The following is a 13,558-nucleotide window of genomic DNA, read 5'->3' as shown; positions in this document are numbered from 1 at the left end:
AGCCCAATGTGAAGTCCTAGGGAGGAGGGGGTGGAGTTCCGGCCGCGCCTGCGCAGTTTAAAATGCATGACCCGACGTACGAAAAAACGTTCCCTTAAACGTTTTTTCGAATACGACGGCCCGCCAAATACCGACGCATCCAGTGCACGACGTATGGAACGTGTGTCCATACGTCGCAATACGTCGGTAATACAAGTCTATGTGCAAAAAACGCATCCTGCGGGCAACTTTGCAGGATGCGTTTTTTACACAGAACGACGCATTGCGACGACCTGTAAAAGATGGAGGTGTGAAAGAGGCCTTAGGCGAAAATCCTGCGGGTAACAGCTGTAGATGACGATTAACCCCTTAAATGCTGCTGTCAAGTGGCATCTAAGGGGTTAAACCTGCCCCCTAACTCCTTCACCCCCCGCGATCGTCATCGCAGGTGCCAATAATTGCCATTGCAGCCCAAGGACCAAAATTTACATCCATACATCTTTCAAAGTTCGGTTAACGACCACGATGAAGTCATTGCGTTCGGAGCAGGAGACCCCAGGCCGGTCCGGACATCGCGGACCATGGTCAGTACTCTGACCGAGAATGATGTAGGTGTAAAACCAAAATTGTGCCCATGAAGCAAAATATTGGGGTTTCCCCGAAGTTGTCTGCCTCTGTAACATCCAAATATTCTTAACATAATAATATTGTATTAAAAATAAATAATAAATCCCCTTTCCCCTCCCCTGTGGCCGCCATGATGGCACGATGACGTCACACCCCAGGAAAGCCCGGACCTAGGTCTATGAGGAGCCGCTGCATTCTGCAGACGCGGCCTGTCGCCATAGCAACCGTGATTGTTTGTGTTGCCGAGCAGTGAAGGAGCCGCGCTGTCCTCACGACACAGCTCGCCATGCCGGCAGCTCCGGAGGTGGCGACTGCCCGGGCCCCGGTACAAGCCAACAGCATGACCCTGACAGAAGCGCCGACGTCAGGAAACAGCAAACCGAACGGACGCCCGGTGGTGAGACTGCTGGTGACGGATACGGAGCTGGTGCAGAGAGAGGTAACGGCCATGACACCTCCCAGCCAGGGGCGGCGCTGTGTGATTAGCTAATTATGCTGTATACAGTGTATACACACCAGAGACCATCACTATGCTGTAACCATAGAGACCACTGCCACGCTGTAACTGTAGAGACTGCCGCCATGCTGTAACCATAGAGACCACTGCCACGCTGTAACTGTAAAGACCGCCGCCATGCTGTAACCATAGAGACCACCACCACGCTGCAACAATAGAGACTACCGCCACGCTGTAACCGTAGAAACCGCCGCCATGCTGTAACCATAGAGACCACCGCCACGCCGCAACCATAGAGACTGCCGCCACGCTGTAACTGTAGAAACCGCCGCCTTGCTGTAACCGTAGAGATCGCCGCCACGTTGTAACCGTAGAGACCGCCGCCACGCTGTAACCGTAGAGATCTCCGCCATGTTGTAACCGTAGAGACCGCCGCCACGTTGTGACCGTAGAGATCGCCGCCATGCTGTAACCGTAGAGATCTCCGCCATATTGTAACCGTAGAGACCGCCGCCATGTTGTAACCGTAGAGACCGCCGCCATGCTGTAACCGTAGAGATCGGCGCCACGTTGTAACCGTAGAGACCGCCGCCACGCTGTGACCGTAGAGACCACTGCCACGCTGTAACTGTAGAGATCACGCCATGCTGTGACCATAGAGACCACCGCCACGCTGTAACTGCAGAGACAGTCGCCACGCTGCACCCATAGAGACTGCCGCCACGCTGTAACCATACAGACTGCCGCCACGCTGTAACCATACAGACTGCCGCCACGCTGTAACCGTAGAGATCGCTGCCACATTGTAACCGTACAGACTGCCGCCACGCTGTACCCTTAGAGACCACCGCCATGCTGTAACCGTAGAGACCACCGCCATTTTTCTTTGCGCTTTTGTTTATTCCTCTCCTTCTTCCAAGAGTCATAACGTTATTTTTTTCCTCTACATGCGGCTTGTTGTTTTGTGCGACACCATTCACTTTACTATAAGGTGGTGAAATAGTAAAAAAAATAATTAAAAAATCACATTTCCTCCATTGTTTTTGTTTTTGTTTCTTACGGTGTTCATCGTGTGGCACAAATGAGCCGGTTACATGATTTTCCCAGGTCGGTATAGTGTGATTACAGCAATAACAAATTTGTATAATTTTTTATTTCACGTAGGTGGTTAAAAAACTCAGAAATATGTGAAAAAAAAATTGTTTTGTCACCATTTTTTGGACCTGTTACTCTTATTTTTTAATCTCGTTTTTGTGTGTGTGACGAGCTGACTTTTTATCGATGCCATCATTTTCAGGAAGGTGCGATGAATGAAAAGTGGCAATTTTTGGCTTTTACCAGTTTTGCAGAAAGTGAAGATGTTTATTTTTTCTTTTATTACTTTTAAAAAGGCGGGGGAGAGTTGTTCAATTTTTTATGTTAAATATATATTAAAACCTTCTATTGTGTTCATTTCCCTTAGGAGACTTGATTCTGACCTCATTTGATCACTTGATGTATATACAGGGATACATTTATGTTCTGCTATGAAACCTCGGCACGGTCAGGCCAAGGAGGCGGCAGCAGGTTCCTACACGAGGCCCACGGCTGCATTAGCAACCCATTGGCGCCCTTCGATTGCTTGGTGGGGGGATTGATGAGAGCAGGGGCACATACACACCAGCAACCGAGCCATGGAAATGCTGCTGCTGCCAATCACTGACCGCTGCTGCATATAAGTGGTTAAACAGCGATGCTCGAAGCTTTTTGTCGATCGCTGTTGTTGCAGGCATATACCGGCTACTTTCACACATCATTTTTTTTTGCTGTCAGGCTCAATCCAGCGAACTTTGTAAAAAAAAAAACGGATCCGTCGCAAATTGTGAAAAACTGATGTGACAGATCAGTTTTTTTTCATCGGATCAGAGAGAGAGAGACGTTATAGCACCGGTGCAGAGGCAAGTAGGGGCGGTATAGCACCTGTGCACAGGCGAGTATGGGCGGTATAGCACCTGTGCACAGGCGAGTAGGGGTGGTATAGCACCGGTGCAGAGGCAAGTAGGGGTGGTATAGCACCTGTGCAGAGGAAAGTAGGGGCGGTATAGCATTTGTGCACAGGCGAGTAGGGGCGGTATAGCACCTGTGCACAGGCGAGTAGGGGCGGTATAGCACCTGTGCAGAGGAAAGTAGGGGCGGTATAGCACCTGTGCACAGGCGAGTAGGGGCGGTATAGCACCTGTGCAGAGGAAAGTAGGGGCGGTATAGCACCTGTGCACAGATGAGTAGGGGCGGTATAGCACCTGTGCAATGATGAGTAGGGGCGGTATAGCACCTGTGCACAGGCGAATAGGGGCGGTATAGCACCTGTGTACAGGTGAGTAGGGGCGGTATAGCACCTGTGCACAGGCGAGTAGGGGCGGTATAGCACCTGTGCACAGGCGAATAGGGGCGGTATAGCACCTGTGTACAGGCGAGTAGGGGCAGTATAGCACCTGTGTACAGGCGAGTAGGGGCGGTATAGCACCTGTGTACAGGCGAGTAGGGGCAGTATAGCGCCTGTGTACAGGCGAGTAGGGGCGGTATATCACCTGTGTACAGGCGAGTAGGGGCGGTATAGCGCCTGTGTACAGGCGAGTAGGGGCGGTATAGCACCAGTGCACAGGAGAGTAGGGGCGGTATAGCGCCTGTGTACAGGCGAGTAGGGGCGGTATAGTACAGGTGAGTAGGGGCGGTATAGCACCTGTGCACAGGCGAGTAGGGGCGGTATGGCACCTGTGCACAGGCGAGTAGGGGCGGTATAGCACCTGTGTACAGGCGAGTAGGGGCGGTATAGCGCCTGTGTACAGGCGAGTAGGGGCGGTATAGTACAGGTGAGTAGGGGCGGTATAGCACCTGTGCACAGGCGAGTAGGGGCGGTATGGCACCTGTGCACAGGCGAGTAGGGGCGGTATAGCACCTGTGTACAGGCGAGTAGGGGCGGTATAGCACCTGTGTACAGGTGAGTAGGGGCGGTATAGCACCTGTGCAATGATGAGTAGGGGCGGTATAGCACCTGTGCACAGGCGAATAGGGGCGGTATAGCACCTGTGTACAGGTGAGTAGGGGCGGTATAGCACCTGTGCACAGGCGAGTAGGGGCGGTATAGCACCTGTGCACAGGCGAATAGGGGCGGTATAGCACCTGTGTACAGGCGAGTAGGGGCAGTATAGCACCTGTGTACAGGCGAGTAGGGGCGGTATAGCACCTGTGTACAGGCGAGTAGGGGCAGTATAGCGCCTGTGTACAGGCGAGTAGGGGCGGTATATCACCTGTGTACAGGCGAGTAGGGGCGGTATAGCGCCTGTGTACAGGCGAGTAGGGGCGGTATAGCACCAGTGCACAGGAGAGTAGGGGCGGTATAGCGCCTGTGTACAGGCGAGTAGGGGCGGTATAGTACAGGTGAGTAGGGGCGGTATAGCACCTGTGCACAGGCGAGTAGGGGCGGTATGGCACCTGTGCACAGGCGAGTAGGGGCGGTATAGCACCTGTGTACAGGCGAGTAGGGGCGGTATAGCGCCTGTGTACAGGCGAGTAGGGGCGGTATAGTACAGGTGAGTAGGGGCGGTATAGCACCTGTGCACAGGCGAGTAGGGGCGGTATGGCACCTGTGCACAGGCGAGTAGGGGCGGTATAGCACCTGTGTACAGGCGAGTAGGGGCGGTATAGCACCTGTGTACAGGCGAATAGGGGCGGTATAGTACAGGTGAGTTAGTTGTTGAATTTATCTAATATCTCTGGAGCTTAATGATGGTTTTAAGGTTCAACTGAATATTTTTGATGAAGGCTGATGCATTTTACTTTTCATAATAATAGTAATAATTTATTAGCACGTTTTTACATATGGAAGTAGTAGTATGGCTGTGTTGGGTGTTTGTCCCCCATTAAAAAAAAACACCATTTTTGTGGGGATCCAATATGCCTGTAAGGCCAGTCTCACACGTCCAGATAATTCCGGTACCGGAAAAATCGGTACCGGAATTATCCGTGCCCGTGTGCTTACGTTGAACATCAGTGTGGCACACGTGCGGCAGCCGTGTGCCGCCCGTGTGCCGACTGAGGACCACATGGACCGTGCATGTGCATGTAATGAATATGCGGCTCCACTCCTATGGGAGTTGGAGCCACATATTCATCACTGTAATGTGCGGCACCACGTGACCGCTCATACAGGACAAGCAGCAACGCTGAGAGGATGTAAGCGCCGAGGGAGCTGGGTAAGTATTTTAATGCCGGTGGGGGGGGGGGGCACTTTATTTTAAAAACAAAAATAAATTAAAAAAAAAGATTATTCATTCCTTCTTTCCAACAAACGCTGCTGGAGAGAAGAAATGAATGGGGCTTCAGCACCACACGCGGGGGGGACAGCGCTTACAGTAGCGCTGTCTCCTGCACGGCACACGGACCCATCGACGCTCAGTGCGCTCCCACGAACACTGACATGTCTCCGTGTTTTCCAAACGGACACATGGTCCGTGAAAACACGCTGACATGTGCAGAGACACATTGATTTTAATGTGTCTACGTGAGTCAGTGTCTCCGGTACGTGAGGAAACTGTCACCGGAGCCACTGACGAGTGAAACCGGCCTTAGAGATCCGGCCAGGGACTATAGCTGGAGAGAAGACTAGTCCTGCTTTCACCCCCAGTGCCTTCTCCCAGCGCTGCTGCAGGTGATTGACAGGTCTTCCCATTGCTCCGCTGTGCCCTCACAACTCAGGACTTCGATTACTGAAAATAGCGCAGTGGCGGCACAAATCCTGGGCAGCAGAGACGTTCCGTCACCTGGAGGGAAGTCTGTCGTTTTATGCATCACAAATGCTAAACAAAGTGTTGCCATATCCATGTCATAGTGAAGCGACCATAATGCTGCTCTAAAGGGAACCTGTTGCATTGTACATGTAGTCCTGCCTGTTATCGAGCAGAACAGCTGGGAACATTAATATATATAGTTTTATGGCAATAGATTCAGTAACACTTGTATTTTACCAATTGAAATCCCTGCTCTTTCACTGCTCAGGAGTCCAGGGGGCGGTCCTCCTTCACTAAGGGACCACCCTCTGGACTCTTAAGCATAACATGAAGATCTATACCATGCTGTCCGCAGATTAGACACCATATTCAATTTGATAGCTTCCCTCTAAATTGGAAAAAAATAAATCCTTTTTTTTGTTTTGATGTTTTATTGTTGATCCTTTCTCTTTTTTCACAGGCCATTCAGTTTAAACCCATGGATCTGGGACGCATGATCAAATTGTTTGAAGGTCCGTTCTCTGTAAGTCGCAGAGTGATTATACTTCTTTCTTCTTACATTCCATTTTTTTCCTATACATACAAATAGTGTAAACAGGACTGAACTTCAGAGTAATGCCGAATCCAACTCATTTAATTAAAGGGATTATCCAGGACTGTGATAATAATAAACTACAGGTCATTAAAGGGTTATTCCCATGGTCACGGATGGATAGTATTGGACAGCGCTTTTGCAGTTAACCGATTATTAAAATTTGCAGACGCTCTTAAGATATTAGCTTTGTTTCTTTTTTATAAAGCTCGTTGCCTGAGATACCGACCACCGCTGCAGTCTAACTTGCAAGCGCAGCGTTGAAGCCAGCGATCATGGCCAGCTTTAAAATGGTGCTTAGGATCTGAATAGAAAAGAATTGTGTAATCGCTGCGCATGTTCTAGTGCCCTGCAGCGGTGGTCGGTCTCCAAGGCAACAATCTGTAAACAAAAGAAAAGTGTTAAGATCGTGAACAGTTGAAAATGTTAATTAGCAGTAAATTGCAAACGTGCTTATTTTTACAAGCTCCATCTATGAAGATAGTAGTATTATCGCGGCTTTCATTTCCTCAAATCCGTACAGTATGTCAGTGGGATCCAGGCATATTAAAAGGTAAATCACCGTTCTTCCTCTTGTTTTGCAGAAGGATTTACTTGAGAGACATATGAAGGCTTTAAAGAAAGTCGGCAAGCATTACTACAACGGCATTGTATCTTTTTAATTCATTATAAAAAAAAATAGATGAATAATAATAAAATGCTCACAAATAAAAAATAAATAAATAATACCCCATCAATCCCTCCATAAATGTCCTTCCTTTCGATTCTATCTCATTTTGCAATTAAAACTGGGAAATATATGTCGATCATCAATGTCCCCCTCCTCTTCATCACTGTCCTGTATCTGGCTGTTAGATAACTGGCTGCAGCAGGAGCCTCCCCCTCTGCCCTCTCTGATAGAAGCCTTTGACATTTCTACCCCTTTGACTTGAAAATTGAACTGATCAGTCGGAGATGAACCCTGTATCCTCTGTTTTTTTGTTCGTTTGTTTCAAGAACAGACATATAAAGCATCTTCAGGCTTAACAGTGGAGACGGGTGAACTCCTCAGTTTATTTTAATTGTAGGTCATTGAAATTTAAATCTACCGACACCTTTATATCTTCTATCTGTTGCTGCACTCCCAAGTAATCAACATGTTTAGTTTATTACAGTAATGAATATGCGTCTCCACCCCTATGGGAGGTGGAGCCGCATATTCATGACTGTAATCGGCGGCCCCACGTGACCGCTCATACAGGAGAAGGTGCGACCAGGAGAGGATGCTGCAAGGGAGCCGGGTGAATATTTTAGTAACAGCGGGGGGCGCACAGTGGGTGGGAGGGGGGTGGTGACAGGGTTCTTTATTTTAAGCACGAGGACCAAAAAAAAAAAAGGATTTTTCATATCTTCTATCCAGCGAACGCTGCTGGAAAGAAGATATGAATGGCCGCTTCAGCACCACGTGGGGGGGACAGCGCTTACAGTAGCGCTATCTCCTGCACGGCACACGGACTGCACACGGACAGCGTCCGTGTGCGGTACGTGTTTTACACGGACCCATTGACTTTAATGGGTCCGTGTAATCCGTGCGCTCCCACGAACACTGACATGTCTCCGTGTTTTGCACACGGACGCACGGTCTGTGAAAACACGCTGACATGTGCAGAGACACATTGATTTCAATGTGTCTACGTGAGTCAGTGTCTCCGGTACGTGAGGAAACTGTCACCTCACGTACCGGAGCCACTGACGTGTGAAACCGGCCTTAACGTTATCATAGTCGTTTGGATTTTCCTTAACATAAAAGGTCCTAAAAGATTTACCCCAAATCATGAAATTATTAAACATTTCTGCAACAAAAATAGAAGACCATAAAGATTTCATAGATCCGGTGTGTGACGTTGTGAAGCTATTCGGGTAAGTGCGCTGTCTACATCCACATTTCGGACTAGTCATTTTTGCCCCCAATTTATCAACGTGCTTTCATCAGATTTATGGCATAAAACACTTTTTTTTTTAACCCCTTCATGACCGGGGGATTTTTCGTTTTTCCGTGTTCATTTTTTGCTCCCCTCCTTCCCAGAGCCATAACTTTTTTATTTTTCCGTCAATTTGGCCATGTGAGGGCTTATTTTTTGCGGGACGAGTTGTACTTTTTGAACGACATTATTGGTTTTAGCATGTCGTGTACTAGAAAACGGGGAAAAAAATTCCAAGTGCGGTGAAATTGCAAAAAAAGTGCAATCCCACATTGGTTTTTTGTTTGGCTTTTTTGCTAGGTTCACTAAATGCTAAAAATGACCTGCCATTATGATTCTCCAGGTCAGTACGAGAAAAAAAATTCCAAACTTTGCTAAAAAAAAAAAAAAAAACTTTGCGCCATTTTCCGATACTCGTAGCGTCTCCATTTTTCATGATCTGGGGTCGGTTGAGGGCTTATTTTTTGCGTGCCGAGATGACGTTTTTAATGATAGCATTTCAGTGCAGATACATTCTTTTGATCGCCCGTTATTGCATTTTAATGCAATGTCGCGGCGACCAAAAAAACGTAATTCTGGCATTTCGAATTTTTTTCCCGCTACGCTGTTTAGCGATCAGGTTAATACTTTTTTTTAATTGATAGATCGGGCGATTCTGAGCGCGGCGATACCAAATATGCGTAGATTTGATATTTTTTTTATTGATTTATTTTGATTGGGGCGAAAGGGGGGTGATTTAAACTTTTATGTTTTTTTTTATTTTTTTCACATTTTTTTAAACCTTTTTTTTTTAACTTTTGCCATGCTTCAATAGCCTCCATGGGAGGCTAGAAGCAGGCACAGCGCGATCGGCTCTGCTACATAGCAGCGATCTGCTGATCGCTGCTATGTAGCAGAAATGGAGGTGTGCTGTGAGCGCCGACCACAGGGTGGCGCTCACAGCTACCGGCGATCAGTAACCATAGAGGTCTCTAGGACCTCTATGGTTACCATCCAGACGCATCGCCGACCCCCGATCATGTGACGGGGGTCGGCGATGACGTCATTTCCGGCCGCCCGGCCGGAAGCGGTAGTTAAATGCCGCTGTCTGCGTTTGACAGTGGCATTTAACTAGTTAATAGGTGCGGGCAGATCGCGATTCTGCCTGCGCCTATTACGGGCACATGTCAGCTGTTCAAAACAGCTGACGTGTCCCGGCTTTGATGCGAGCTCACCGCGGAGCCCTGCATCAAAGCAGGGGAGCCGGCATCGGACGGTATAGTACGTCCGATGCCGGTAAGGGGTTAAAGTTGCAACTTTTTTTGCACAATTCAAAATTGTGCAACGTTTCCAGTTCTGATGCCAGGTCTGCCAAAGTGGCGCTGCATGAGCGATGTGGCGATGCCCTCTCTCGACAAATTCTTCAACACGTACTGGAGTAACATTCATGGCGAGGATGCAATTAATTACGCATCTTTCTCCACCTCGCCTCTTCATTCAGACTAGCGTGTACAACACCAACATTAATGAATCCAGCCCATTGTCTTCTATGGGGATGTCCAGGGTAACAAAAAGTTCTGATGTATAATTTCTTTGCTATAAACAGCGCCACTCTTGTCAATGGGCCGCATTTGGTATTGCAGCTGAACTCCATGTAAACCAAAGACTTACTTGCTACTTTTTGGAGGGATATTCAAAAACAGGATAACCCCCCCCCCCCCCCCTCCACCTCTTCTCATGATTTATGTCATGTATAACGAAGACTTTCTTCTGCAGTATAGGGAACACAAGACCTGGTTTTATTGGATACATTTCCAAAAATCAGAAGATTTATCGAGATTCAGAATGAGACGATACATATCTGCAAACTGCTGCACGTTTTTGCGCATTTTTGAAATGCAAGTGACCTATCTTATATCATGGGTGCCTAAAATCTGCAACATCACAAACACACCAAAAACCTCATCATGGGAACATAGCCAGGACTTGTTGAGCTCCATGCTCTATACTTCAGGGGTGTCAAACTGCATTGCTCGAGGGCTGAAAACAGGTCATGTTTTCAGGATTTCCTTGTACTGCACAGGTGATAATTTAATAACCTACACAAATAATGAGTTGGTGATTAAAATCCTGTCAGCAGAATTTTGCTATGTAATCTGAAGGCAACATGAGGTAGTGGCTTAGACCCTGATTTCATCGATGTGTCACTTATTAGGATGTGTGCTCTTATTTCCATACAATGAATGTTTTATCACCAGGACATTATTGCTGCACAGACCAGGTGCCAAGTGGTCCGACCACACACTCTGCTCTGATAAGCAGCTCACTGTCAATAGACAATGTACACAGAAAGTGGTGGTGTGGGCAGGGGAGCATTCTTTGCTCTGCTACATCTACACATCATTGTGTATTAATTGATGCACTCAATAAACTAAGCGACTGCTGAGAGTGCTGCACTCAGACGAGGTAGCAAAAACCTGGTGACAAATTCACTTTAAAGCTGATCTGTCACTAAATTTCAAAATAAAATCTGCATACATTAATAAATAGATGTATTAGACCCAATGAGGCTGGTGTACTTACTTTGAAAATTCATGTTAAAAATCCTGTTATTAGGATGAGCATTTTATGAGTCCAGCTAAGGAGTGAGAGAGCTCATGAGTCCAAGTGTATTCAGTCTCTGCCCACTGAGCCCAACTGAAAGCCACAGCTTGTACTGAGCGGTGTGAGGTCTCAGCTGCAGCAGGACACTGAGGATTTGTCAATCAGGCTAAGTGTGTGGAGATTCGGTATCAGGGAGGAGGGACACTGAGGAGCTGACAATCAGGCTAAGTGTGAGGAGATTCGGCATCAGGGAGGAGGGACACTGAGGAGCTGACAATCAGGCTAAGTGTGTGGAGATTCAGTATCAGGGAGGAGGGACACTGAGGAGCTGACAATCAGGCTAAGTGTGAGGAGATTCGGTATCAGGGAGGAGGGACACTGAGGAGCTGACAATCAGGCTAAGTGTGTGGAGATTCAGTATCAGGGAGGAGGGACACTGAGGAGCTGACAATCAGGCTAAGTGTGTGGAGATTCAGTATCAGGGAGGAGGGACACTGAGGAGCTGACAATCAGGCTAAGTGTGTGGAGATTCGGTATCAGGGAGGAGGGACACTGAGGAGCTGACAATCAGGCTAAGTGTGTGGAGATTCAGTATCAGGGAGGAGGGACACTGAGGAGCTGTCAATCAGGCTAAGTGTGAGGAGATTCGGTATCAGGGAGGAGGGACACTGAGGAGCTGTCAATCAGGCTAAGTGTGAGGAGATTCGGTATCAGGGAGGAGGGACACTGAGGAGCTGACAATCAGGCTAAGTGTGTGGAGATTCAGTATCAGGGAGGAGGGACACTGAGGAGCTGTCAATCAGGCTAAGTGTGAGGAGATTCGGTATCAGGGAGGAGGGACACTGAGGAGCTGACAATCAGGCTAAGTGTGTGGAGATTCGGTATCAGGGAGGAGAGACACTGAGGAGCTGACAATCAGGCTAAGTGTGTGGAGATTCGGCATCAGGGAGGAGGGACACTGAGGAGCTGTCAATCAGGCTAAGTGTGTGGAGATTCGGTATCAGGGAGGAGAGACACTGAGGAGCTGACAATCAGGCTAAGTGTGTGGAGATTCGGCATCAGGGAGGAGGGACACTGAGGAGCTGTCAATCAGGCTAAGTGTGTGGAGATTCGGTATCAGGGAGGAGAGACACTGAGGAGCTGACAATCAGGCTAAGTGTGTGGAGATTTGGCATCAGGGAGGAGGGACACTGAGGAGCTGTCAATCAGGCTAAGTGTGTGGAGATTCGGTATCAGGGAGGAGAGACACTGAGGAGCTGACAATCAGGCTAAGTGTGAGGAGATTTGGCATCAGGGAGGAGGGACACTGAGGAGCGACAATCAGGCTAAGTGTGAGGAGATTCGGCATCAGGGAGGAGGGACACTGAGGAGCTGTCAATCAGGCTAAGTGTGTGGAGATTCAGTATCAGGGAGGAGGGACACTGAGGAGCTGACAATCAGGCTAAGTGTGTGGAGATTCAGTATCAGGGAGGAGGGACACTGAGGAGCTGACAATCAGGCTAAGCGTGTGGAGATTCGGTATCAGGGAGTGGGGAACAGCGAGGAGCTGACAATCAGGCTAAGTGTGTGGAGATTCGGCACCAGGGAGGAGGGACACTGAGGAGCTGACAATCAGGCTAAGTGTGTGGAGATTTGGCACCAGGGAGGAGGGACACTGAGGAGCTGTCAATCAGGCTAAGTGTGTGGAGATTCGGCATCAGGGAGTGGGGAACAGCGAGGAGCTGACAATCAGGCTAAGTGTGTGGAGATTTGGCACCAGGGAGGAGGGACACTGAAGAATTGTCAAAAAGTTTAGAAGGGCAGCAGCAGTGAGGAGGGCCACTGAGGAGCTGACAGCAGCAGGAAGGAGAAACATTGAGGATATGTCAATCTTGCCTGGCAAACTAAGATTGAATTGAACTTTGATAAAGGGATTATACAGCCATTTTGACATGAATTATCATAGTAAGTACACCAGCCTAATCAGGTCTATTCAATAATTTATGCTGTTGTTTATTGTGAAATCTGGTGACAGGTCCATTGGTCTACGATTATTAACTTAAGATTGTCATTGGATGGAAAGTTTTTGGCAGATTGAGATAACACAACCTCCTGACTTGTCTTGTCACAACCATCTATTATGTCCTCCTTGTCTCGTCTTGTGCCTGTAGCCTTCCTTTCCTGAAAGAGAAGATGTCAGATGAAGTCTTGTATGCACAAACCGTGGCAGAGTCACTATCCCAGCTAGGTGAGTTGTACCATATTGCCACATTAAATTAAAGGGTTTATCCATACTTTTCCATTTGATGTCCTAGCCCAAGGATAGGCCATCGATATTAGATGAAAGGAGGACACATCAGCAGTTTAAAGCGGCAGCGGCGCTCGTGGAAGTGTTGCAGCCGTCAGATGTTTACATTGGATTCTGACCACTTTGTACTTCCCTGGATCGTACTCTTCGTTGCAGCAGAGCAAGATATTGCAGCATTGTCCCATTTACTTGAATGCAACAACAATGGATGTATCACAAGAATAGACCATCAATTTTTTAAAAAAATATTTCCAATCAGGGTAACATCCTAATACAAAGTATTTTAACCCCTTGGTGACAGATGGC

The 13,558-nt window shown here is 48.0% G+C and overlaps 1 protein-coding gene across 2 annotated transcripts in view; it reads left to right on the top strand.

Moving 5' to 3' along the window:
- Positions 1-727: 727 nt before the first annotated feature.
- CFAP69 (cilia and flagella associated protein 69) overlaps positions 728-13,558 on the top strand; it is a 53,565-nt gene continuing 40,734 nt past the window's right edge. Inside the window, exons 1-5 of one of the 2 annotated variants that reach the window (XM_069729482.1) lie at positions 728-1,045; positions 6,290-6,352; positions 7,006-7,071; positions 8,221-8,320; positions 13,116-13,192. In XM_069729482.1, the coding sequence (XP_069585583.1) occupies positions 8,235-8,320; positions 13,116-13,192 (163 nt within the window). In that variant the 5' untranslated portion in view covers positions 728-1,045; positions 6,290-6,352; positions 7,006-7,071; positions 8,221-8,234. Of the gene's footprint in view, positions 1,046-6,289; positions 6,353-7,005; positions 7,072-8,210; positions 8,321-13,115; positions 13,193-13,558 lie in introns of both variants that reach the window. The other variant, XM_069729481.1, reaches the window with a different exon arrangement.

This window comes from Ranitomeya imitator, chromosome 6 (genome assembly GCF_032444005.1).
Source record: "Ranitomeya imitator isolate aRanImi1 chromosome 6, aRanImi1.pri, whole genome shotgun sequence".
In the NCBI taxonomy this organism is placed as follows: Eukaryota; Metazoa; Chordata; class Amphibia; order Anura; family Dendrobatidae; genus Ranitomeya; species Ranitomeya imitator.
The sequence above is the reverse complement of the archived record's forward strand: the minus strand, read 5'-3'. Positions and strand labels throughout refer to the sequence as shown.